This window comes from Hirundo rustica, unplaced genomic scaffold (genome assembly GCF_015227805.2).
Source record: "Hirundo rustica isolate bHirRus1 unplaced genomic scaffold, bHirRus1.pri.v3 scaffold_392_arrow_ctg1, whole genome shotgun sequence".
NCBI lineage: Eukaryota > Metazoa > Chordata > Aves > Passeriformes > Hirundinidae > Hirundo > Hirundo rustica.
Genome location: NW_026690437.1, coordinates 17,070 through 27,886, shown reverse-complemented (window position 1 = coordinate 27,886; position 10,817 = coordinate 17,070). Strand labels below are relative to the sequence as shown.

Sequence of the window (10,817 nt, the reverse complement as noted above, 5' to 3'; positions counted from 1 at the left end):
TGCTTTCCCTTTCCCTTTCTCTTTCCCTTTTCCCTCTCCCTTTCCCTTTCTCTATTCCTATTCTTCTTCTTCCTCTTCCATTTCCTCTTCCTCTTCTTCCTCCTGTTCCCTCTCCTTTTCCCTTTTCCCTTTTCCCTTTTCCCTTTTCCACTTTACCCCTTTTCCCCCTTTTCCCCCTTTTCACCCTTTTCCCCCTTTGCCCCCTTTGCCCCCTTTGCCCCCTTTCCCCATTCCCCATTCCCCATTCCCCTTTCCCCTTTCCCCTTTTCCCTGTCTCTTTCCCTTTTCCCTTTCCCCCCAGCCATCACCTGCAGGGCTCCCCAGGCCATTCCCAACGGGAAGGTGGTGGGCTCGGATTTCAGCTGGGGCTCCAGCGTCAGCTACGCCTGCCTCGAGGGTTACCAGCTGTCCCTGCCCGCCGTGCTCACCTGCGAGGGCAACGGCTCCTGGAGCGGGGAGATCCCGCAGTGCTTCCGTGAGTCGGCACATTCCCGCTTTTCCACCAGCAATCACCAGGGTTCTGCTGAAAATCCGGGGGTTTTGGGGGGCTTTTCCCAACTTTTTTTGTCCCCCAGGCTCTGTGTTACCGGTTTGGCAGCTCTTGCTGTGCTTCCTGTCCGGTTCCTAAACGGAGTTTTCCATCAGCTGGAGTGGGAATTTTTGGTGCCCTGGGGATGCTTCAGGAGCCTGGAGCCAAAGGCTGGCTGCTCTCCCGCCTCCCACATGCCTTGGGTTTTTGGGAGCAGTGTTTGGCACCTGTAAGGAGGAGGGAGGGGACACTGGTGGTCACTGGAGGGACACTGGTGGTCGCTCCACCCCTGTGACAGAGGGGTGAGGCCACATTTGGCATGAATCCGGGCATTTTTCCATGTCCCTGCCTACAAAACACCCTCAAAACTGGGTGTTTGCCCTCGGCGGCCGAATCTTCTGCAATCAGGACTCCTGGAACTGCCCAAAAAATTCCTTTGGCAAAGGGCTCCGTGTTGCAGCAGGAGCTGGGAATGTTTTGTGAAGGAAAAAAAAAAGGGAATTAAACATCTCCTGATGCTAAAGGCAGCTCCGAGTTCCTTTTCCAGCTGCACAATATCCATTCTCCTATTAAATCCCACAAACCCCTCACGGTTCCTCGTGCCTTTCCCTGGAGCTGGGATAATTAGCGGCCGGGGAACAAAGTGACACCGTGCAATTAGGGGAGAAAAAAGAGGGGAGGGGGGAAAAAAAAAGGCAAATCCGGGGGAGAAGGTGGAAGTTAATTAAACAGGAAGGAGAGAATTACGAGGAAAGCAGCCAGCGACACTCTGATTTCCCAAATTAATCACGGAGCTGGGACGGGCTGTGATGTTCCTGGAGGGGTCTGTGGCCACGTCCTTGTCCCTTTGCTGTTGCAGCCGTGTTCTGTGGAGACCCCGGGACGCCGGCCCAGGGCAGGAGGGAGGACAGAGGCTTCACCTACCGCTCCTCCGTGTCCTTCTCCTGCCTGGCGCCGCTGGTGCTCGTGGGCTCGGCGCGGAGGTTCTGCCAGTCCGACGGCACCTGGAGCGGGACGCAGCCCAGCTGCATCGGTGAGGGGCTCCTCGGGGGGCGGCTCCAGGGTCTGGGGGCTCCCTTCCCTCGCAATCCCAATCCCGTGGAGATCAGGGTGGAGTGTGGGAGCCGAGGATGGGATCGCCGTGGGATGGGCCTCGGGAGCAGAGCTCCTGTGCTGGTCCCGGGGAGTGTGTTCCCAGCTTTTCTCCTGAGGGATGAAGCACCTCTGGTTACTTCCTGCCGCAGCAGGAAGGGATTTAAGGAACAAGAAGATCCAGGCGGTTTTCCTGTCGCTGTGTGTGTGTTCCTTCAGAGCCGAATCCCGCTTGCGTTCCAGAGGTGCAGCAGGATCCGTGTGCCTGGATCTGAGCCCTCCCGTAAATCCCTGTCCCTGTTTTTAACAGATCCCAGCCTCACCACGTGCGCGGATCCCGGCGTGCCTCTCTTTGGGATGCAGAACAATTCCCAGGGATACCAGGTATGGCTGTAGGAGAGGAACCTGGATCCAAAACCAGCCCTGCTCCGTCCTTGGTCTGGATCCACGTGTCCTCCCATGGATTCCTGTGTTATCCCATGGACTCACATGTCCTCCCATGGATTCCTGTTATCCCATGGACTCACATGTCCTCCCTTGGATTCCTGTTATCCCATGGACTCACATGTTCTCCCATGGATTCTTATGTCTTTCCATTGATTTCTGTGTTCTCCCATGGATTCGCATGTTCTCCCGTGGATTCCTGTGTTAGCCCATGGATTCTTGTGTCTTTCCACAGATTTCTGTGTTCTTCCATAGATTCCTGTGTTCTCCCATGGATTCTTGTGTCTTTCCATGGATTACTGTGTCCCCCCCATGAGTTAATGTCTCCTCTTATGGATTCCTGTGTTATCCCATGGATTCATGAGTCTTCCCATGGATTAATGTCTCTTCCTATGGATTCACTTGTTATCCCATGGATTCACGTGTTCCCCCTTGGCTTCATGTCTCCCCTCATGCATTAATGTCTCCTCTCATGGATTCTTGTCTCCTTCTTCCATGGATTCTTGTGTCTTTCCATGGATTCTTGTGTCTTTCCATGGGTTATTGTGTGCCCCCATGAGTTAATGTCTCATCCCATGGATTCATGTGTCCTTCCATGGATTCCTGTCTCCGCCTGGGAGCAGGACACCCCAGCGTGCTCCGTTAGCCCTCCGAGTGTGTTTGCACAGCATTAATTAGCAGTGCATTGTATCTGAAATTAATTACAGTGCTAATTAATAGTTGCTGCTATTCACATTAATTCGTAATTAATTTTTCCAGGCCAAAATTCTGCAGGTGATTTTGCTAATCCCGGCTCTCAAATCATTGGAATGGGGACAGAAATCCCACAGTGACTCCCTGGGGGTCTCCATTCCCACCCATTCCCTGCTGGGATACTGGATGCCAGGGTGGATCCTTCTGTTTTCCCGCTAATTAGTTACCTTAATCTTGGGGTTTAATTAATTAATTTTAGGTTTAATTAATTTGGAGACACCGCAAGTGGGATTTTTGCTCAGTTGGGAACGGAGCTGCTCCTGTGAGGGGTGAGGTGGTGGCAAGGGAATGGCCCCTTTGGAATGAAGGCCTGGGAATCCCTGGGAAGCTGAGTGATTGTCTCCCGTTGGCACAGGTGGGAAGCATCCTGTTCTTCAGGTGCCAGAAGGGATATCTCCTGCAGGGCTCCACCACCAGGACCTGCCTGCCCAACCTGACCTGGAGCGGCGTCCAGCCCGACTGCGTCCGTGAGTCCTGGGAGCGCCACAGGGCGCTGGGGCCCTCGGCCAGGCTCTGGAGGAGGAATTCTTGGAGGAAATGCATTGGATTTTAGGGAGAACTGGGGATTGCAAAGGCAGGTTTTGGTCTGCACCCACACCTGGCACCCAGTTCTGGGCTCAGGGTTGCTTCAGCATCCTTTGGGTTTGCATTTTATCCCTGAAAACGGAGGTGGCCAATCCCGATTTTCAGCTCCTCAGGCTGGAGCCGTGTTCAGCTTTATCCGGGGAGAGAAACCCAGCATGGGAAGCTCCTCATTAATTCCTCCAGCTGGGAGAAACCCAATCTCAGCGCTGTGAGCTGTGGTGCAGAAACTCTTCCGGGCGGTTTCTGTCCCCTGTTGGTGTCACGGCGTCACTTCGCACCCTCCCCGTGCCCGCCTGGGCCGTCCCTCTCACCCGTTTTCCCTGTCCCCTCCAGCCCACCACTGCAAGCAGCCCGAGACCCCTCCCCACGCCAACGTGGGCGCCCTGGACCTGCCCTCGCTGGGCTACACCTTGATCTACTCCTGCCAGAGCGGCTTCTACCTCACCGGGGGCTCCGAGCACCGCACCTGCAAGGCCGACGGCAGCTGGACGGGGAAGCCCCCCATCTGCCTGGGTGAGAGGAGCGGCTGGGCTCCCAGAGCCTCCCCAGGGCCCCAGGCCGTGCGGATCCTGGGCCTCGAGGTCCTCCAGAGGTGGTTTCCAACCTGCGGATAAAGGCAGGATTCAGTTCTGGGGTCGGAGCTCCAGGGAAGGAGGAGGGAGGTGTTTTCGGCCGTGACTTTTTTTTCCCTTGGAAGTTGTGGGGTGGCCCAGCGTTGATTTTCACTCGGTGGGAGGGTCTCTGCTGCTGCAGAATCCCAGAATTAGGTTGGAAAAGGCCTTTGGGGTCATCAAGGCCAACCTGTGTCCCAACGCTCAAGTGCCACCTCCAGTCTTTCTTTAAAGAGTCCCCTGGGGATCTCCTGGGGAGTTTTTTGGGTCTAGAAGCACCTGCACGGGACAAAAATTGTTTTATCTCCCCCACATTTTGCCTGCCCCAGGGTCTCGGGGTGAGGAATGTGTTCTGATCCATTGGAATGGAGCCCTCCTGGAGCAGGGTCACCCTGGACACTTGGGATTGGAGCAGAGGGAAAGACAGGACAGAGTGGGACAGGGGCTGAAAGAGAGAGGGACCTGGGGGTGCTGAGGGACAGCAGCTGGACGTGAGCCAGGTGCGCACCTGGATCAGGGGTGGAGCAGCAGGAGCAGGGAAGGGATTGCGCTGGACTTGGGACACCTCGAGAGCTGTGTCCAGTTCTGGGCTCCTCCATTTGGGACATGGAGGGGCTGGAGCGTGTGCAGGGCAGGGAATGGAGCTGGGAAAGGGGCTGGAGCCCCAGGAGGGGCTGAGGGAGCTGGGAAAGGGTCTGGAGTCCCAGGAGAGGCTGAGGGAGCTGGGAAAGGGTCTGGAGTCCCAGGAGGGGCTGAGGGAGCTGAGAAAGGGTCTGGAGCCCCAGGAGGGGCTGAGGGAGCTGGGAAAGGGAATGGAGCCCCAGGAGGGGCTGAGGGAGCTGGGAAAGGGTCTGGAGCCCCAGGAGGGGCTGAGGGAGCTGGGAAAGGGGCTGGAGCCCCAGGAGGGGCTGAGGGAGCTGAGAAAGGGTCTGGAGTCCCAGGAGGGGCTGAGGGAGCTGGAAAAGGGTCTGGAGCCCCAGGAGAGGCTGAGGGAGCTGGAAAAGGGTCTGGAGCCCCAGGAGGGGCTGAGGGAGCTGGGAAAAGGGCTCAGCCTGGAGAAGAGGAGGCTCAGGGGGAAATTCTGGCTCTGCACAACTCGTGGCAGGAGGGGACAGCCCCAGGTCGGGCTCTGCGCCCAGGGAACAGGGACAGGAGGAGTGGGAACGGCCTCAGGCTGCGCCAGGGGAGTTTGGGGTTGAATTTTAGGGAAAATTTCTGCATGGAAAGGGCGGCCAGGCCTTGGCAGGGGCTGCCCAGAGAGGTTTGGAGCTCCCGAGGAAAGCCTGGGCGTGGCACTCAGCGCTCTGGGCTGGGCGAGGAGGCGGGGATCGGGCACAGCTTGGACTCCGTGACCTCGGAGGGCTTTTCCAGCCTCGGGATCTGTGGGACGGGCAGTGCCAGAGCCCACAGCGTTCACCAGCTGTGCTCTGCCCCCTGTCACAGCCGACGTCCGTCCCAGCGGGAGGCCCGTGGGCACGGCGCGGGAGCCGCCGCTGGCCAAGGTCTCAGGTAGGGGTTCGTGGGGGGCTCATCCCCGTGGACACATCCCTGCTGCCCCTGCACCTCGGCCACGCCACCCTCCCGAATCCCTCGGCGCTTCTGCAAGCTGCCACACGCCTCATCCTGTTCCCTGGAGAACAACCGGGATCCTTCCAGGATCATTCCCGCTGCGCTCGCCGGGGCGTTCCAGGATTTCCTACGTTTGATTTTTATTTATTTTAAGTTAACTTCTCCTGTCAAGCGTTTCTGGGGGTTGTTTCGTTTTTAAGACCCTCCTCGCACTTTCGGTCACAACAGCCAAATTAAAGTCCCTGGTTTTGGCTTTGTCCCCCACAGCGACGGCACAGAGCGGGAGGTGTTTAAACCGTTTAAAACACAAAATATTTTTCACAGTATTAAATACTTGAAATAATTCAATTACTGTCCATGAACTCAAAAACAGAAATCCTGCTCCGCTTTTTTTTTTTTCCCCCTTGAAAAACAGAAACGCTCCTGGTTCGGGGTTTTTTTTTTTGTTTGGTTTGTTGGGTTTTTTTTTTAAATTATTATTTTTGCACCTCCCGTTGCCGTAATTCCAGTGCCCGCGGACGTCTTCGCGAGGAATTCCCTGTGGAAAGGCTCCTACGAGTACATGGGGAAGAAGCAGCCGGCCATGCTGTCTGTCACCAGCTTCGACCCTGCCACCAGCAAGGTCAACGCCACCTTGATCGACCACAGCGGGGTGGAGCTGCAGGTGTCCGGTGAGGGACGCTCTGTCCACTTCTGGTCACTCATGGCCGGAGAATTGAGGGGCTGGGGTGTCCCCGGAGAAGGGAATGGAGCTGGAGAAGGGGCTGGAGAATTCCTGGTGGATCCTGGAGGAAAGGAAGCTCGGGGGGCTCCACGCAACTCCCTGGTGGGAGGGGGGCAGCCAGGGTGGGAGGAAACGGCCTCAGTCTGTGCCAGGATGGATATCAGGGAAAATTTCTGCGTGGAAAGGGAGCTCAGGCCTTGAAACTGCCCAGGGAGGTTTGGAGTGCCCGTCCCTGGAGGTGTCCAAGGAAGGACTTGGAGCTTTTGGCTGAAAAGGTGAAATTCTGTGAGCTGGACTTTGATGATCCTTGGGGGTCTCTTGCAGCTCAGGATTCCGTGAGCGCTCCATGTCCCTGCCCTCCTGGAGCACCAGGCTCTTCCTGAGCCAGCAGCAGAACCTGAATATTAAATATTGAGTCTTTTCCCATGTGGAAAATGTCTTCAGGATCCTGGGCCATGTTTCCCACTGAATCCCAGAGACAGGGCAGGTGTCCACTCAAATCCCAAAGTGGTTTCTCTGCCCTCCCACTCCATTATTTCAAGCCAGAGTGATCCAGAGCTGACAAAATCCCTTCTTTTCCAGGGATTTACAAGAAGGAAGACGTGCACCTGCTGCTCCAGGTGTACCAGATCATGGGGCCGCTGGAGATCTTTGCCACCAAGTTCAGGAACGACAAATGGGCTCTGGATGGGCACGTGAGTGCACCAAATCCACCCTCCTGGGGCTGTCCCAGCCCGGATTCCCCTTCCCTGGAGCTGAGGGAGAATTCCCGGAGCTGGGAGCAGGGGAGGGGACATGTGGCACTTCCCCAGCAGGTGACAGCTCCTCCCGCAGCTGGGCGTTGGTTTTATTGCCCTGGGGTTTGGAATCCGTGGTCTCCACCAGGTGATGCTGGAGGAGAAACCACCGGGATTCGTTCCCTGTGGATGTTTTATATCTGCTCAACATCCTGGCTGGAAAATCTGATTTTCCCTAAAGGAGCCAACTCCTCGCCCTCTGCCTGTGTCTGGGAGTTTCCCAAGCCCTTTAGGGATCCGCTGGAGCTTGGGAAAAATGTGGATCTGACTGACCCGTGGCCACTTTTTTCCCTCTCCCTCTGGAATCAGCAATGTCCTCTCCGCTTTATGGCAAACGAGATTTTTCTGGCTTCCCTTCCTTCGAGGCGGGAAAACTTTCAGCTGTTGGGCAGCAAAACTCCTTGAAAAAAAAGTGTCGGGATTTTCTGGGGAATAGCATCAAATTGACGCACTTGGAGAAGGGGCTGAGATGAGCTGGGGGTTAAATCCAGGGGAATCTCGGATGAATCCGTTGGTTTCCACTCTCCTCAGGTCTCGTCGGAGTCCTCCAGTGGCACCTTCGTCTACCAGGGCTTTGTGCGTGGCAAAGGCTTCGGGCAGTTTGGCCTGCAGAGACTTGGTAAAATTCCTTGGATTCCCGCTTTTCCCCTCGATTCCAAAAGCTCTGTTTTGGCCTGGTGGGGGTTTTCCAGGCAGGGAATGTTTCTCCAATCCCTGGGTTGAATTTTCCGCGCTCTCCCGAGTCCTGCTCGCCTTGGTGCAAGGCCTGTGGGGGACAAACAGCACAGCGATAAAATTCATAATTTGGGAACAAAATGATGGATAACCAGGCTGCTGTCCAAAGGCTGGGAGAGTTTGGAAGCACAAACAACACCTGGACACGTTTGGGTTTTTTTCCGAATTCCCAGATCCCTGCCAAGCCCAAATCCCATTCCCACCACGGAAAGTGTCTCCATCAGAAATCACGGATGCTCTTGGGAGCTTAAGCCATCCGAAGTTTAAGCTCCTAAATACCTCTTAAAGCGTGGTTTGAGCTCTTTAATCCCTCGGGATTGCTGGAATCTCGTCACCTTTATGGATGCTCATTAATGCAGCGTCCCAGAGTCTCCTTAAAGCCCAACTTCATGCCTCCGAGTTGGAGCTTTTTTGGCAAAATAAATCAATTTACGCCTCTCTTTAATTGCATCTCTAAATTAGTGATGAGGCCTAAGCTAGGCTGGATCTCCACCCTCACACGTCCATTTGTAAATTCCCTTTCCCAGCACCGCCTCTCTCGTTTTGCTGGGAAATGTGGGAACCGTGTTCCTTTCTGCTGTGTTCCAGACATCAGCATGATGGAGAACGATCCCGAATCCATCGGCCACCACTTTGCCTCCAACAGCAGCTCCGTGGCGGCCGCCATCCTTGTGCCTTTCATCGCCCTGATTATTGCAGGGTTTGTGCTTTATCTCTACAAACACAGGTGGGTTTGGGGCAGGAATCCCAAAAGCTGGAAGGAATTCAGGGATTTGAGAGAAATATTGGTGGGCTGGGCTTAATATCCCCCCTTTAGGGCTGGTTTAATTCAGGAGGTGGGACAGCAACAAGGAGGATTTGGGGCAAGAGTCCCAACAAGTGAAAGAAATTTAGGGATTTGAGTGAAGTTTCAGTGAGCTGGGCTTAAAATCCCACCTTTAGGACTGGTTTAATTCAGGAGGTGGGACAGCAACGAAGAGAGTTTGGGAGACTGGGGGAATAATTCCAGAAGGTGAAAGGAGTGCAGGGATTTGAGAAAAATATCAGTGGGCTGGACTTGGAATCCCACCTTTAGGTCTGGTTTAATTCAGGAGATGAGACAGCAACAAAGTGGGTTTGGGGCAAGAATCCCAAAAGGTGAAAAATTCAGGGATTTGAGAGAAATATCAGGCTGGACTTGGAATCCCACCTTTAGGTCTGGTGTAATTCAGGAGGTGGGAAAACAAAGCCTGGCAGGACGAGGGTTTGGGAGAGGAGAGCAAGGATGTTTTGCTGGCCATTACTGGGATTCGTGGCCACCTTCAGGAGGACAAAAAGCAAATTTCCCCCCTTCCCAACGCTTCCAATGTGGCGTAAATCCGGCTTCGCTCCCGATCCCCGGCCGGGGATTTTCCGTGGCTGTCACCCATGCGCGGGTTTTGTCCCCGATCCCACAGGAGGAGACCCAAAGTCCCGTTCAACGGCTACGCCGGCCACGAGAACACCAACGTGCGGGGCACCTTCGAGAACCCCATGTACGACCGCAGCCTGCAGCCCTCGGACATCGTGGGCGGAGAGGCCGAGTTCACCGTCAGCACCGTGTGCACGGCCGTATAGCGCTGTGCCGGCGGTGAGCGGCGCGGGGACACCGCCGGGCCCGGGACCGCGGCGCTGGAGGGGCTCTCGTGGGATCGTGGGGCTGGAGGGGTTCTCATGGATCGTGGGGCTGGAGGGGTTCTCATGGATCGTGGGGCTGGAGGGGTTCTCGTGGATCGTGGGGCTGGAGGGGTTCTCATGGATCGTGGGGCTGGAGGGGTTCTCATGGATTGTGGGGCTGGAGGGGTTCTCGTGGATCGTGGGGCTGGAGGGGTTCTCATGGATCGTGGGGCTGGAGGGGTTCTGATGGATCACAGGGCTGGAAGGGTTCTCATGGGATCGTGGGGTTGGAAGGGTTCTGATGGATCATGGGGCTGGAAGGGTTCTCATGGATCGCAGTGCTGGAGGGGTTCTCATGGATCGTGGGGCTGGAGGGGTTCTCATGGATCGTGGGGCTGGAGGGGTTCTCATGGATCGTGGGGTTGGAAGGGTTCTCATGGATCGTGCAGTATTTGGGGTTGGAGGGCTCTTGTGGAATCGTGGGGCTGGAAGGGTTCTGATGGATCGTGGGGCTGGAAGGATTTTTATGGATTGTGGGGCTGGAGGGGTTCTCATGGGATCGTGGGGTGCTTGGGGTTGGGTGGGCTTGTGGGATCATGGGGCTGGAAGGATTCTCGTGGGATCGTGGAGCTGGAAGGATTCTCATGGATCGTGGGGTTGGAAGGGTTCCCATGGGATCGTGGGGTTGGAAGGGTTCTCATGGATCATGGGGTTGGAAGGGTTCTCATGGATCGTGGAGTATTTGGGGTTGGAGGGTTTTTGTGGAATCGCGGGGCTGGAAGGGTTCTGATGGATTGTGGGGCTGGAAGGATTCTCATGGGATCGTGGGGCTGGAAGGATTCTCATGGGATCATGGAGTATTTGGGTTTGGAGTGTTCTTGTGGAATCGTGAAGTGTGTGAGGTTTGAAGGGTTCTTGTGGGTCATGGAGTTGGAAGAGTTCTCATTGGATCATGGAGTGATTTGTTTGGAAGGGTTCTTGTGGTATCATGGACTGTGTGGGGTTGGAAGGGTTCTTGTGGGATCATTCCCTGGGTGACTCCCGACAGGGAATTTTGCACAGGGATCTGGGATTTACACACTACAAGTAATCGAAAGTTCACTGTGGGTTGTAGAGGCCTTCCATCGGGAACACTCCGATTTCAGGATAACGAAGCCACTTCCCCAGAATTTCCACGTGCCATAACCAACCCTTTGCTTTCCCAGATTTCCCGGGGTCGGTGTCCAGTGGATGATTGTCCCACCTCACCATCCGTCCGTCCATCCATCCATCCATCCATCCATCCATCCCCACCTCCCTGCTCCACCCCTGCCGAGGCTGCGGGGAAGCTGCCGCGCCTCCCC

At 55.7% G+C, this 10,817-nt stretch overlaps 1 protein-coding gene across 1 annotated transcript; it reads left to right on the top strand.

The window, feature by feature from the left end:
- Nucleotides 1–301: 301 nt before the first annotated feature.
- Nucleotides 302–10,817, top strand: LOC120747998 (CUB and sushi domain-containing protein 2-like; the record flags this gene model as incomplete). Its single annotated transcript, XM_040054064.2, has 12 exons — nucleotides 302–475; nucleotides 1,389–1,562; nucleotides 1,932–2,005; nucleotides 3,174–3,285; nucleotides 3,737–3,916; nucleotides 5,458–5,523; nucleotides 6,093–6,254; nucleotides 6,890–7,002; nucleotides 7,636–7,723; nucleotides 8,428–8,566; nucleotides 9,276–9,448; nucleotides 10,680–10,817. Coding segments are annotated over 11 exons (1,442 nt in total), but the record flags the coding sequence as incomplete, so codon positions are not given.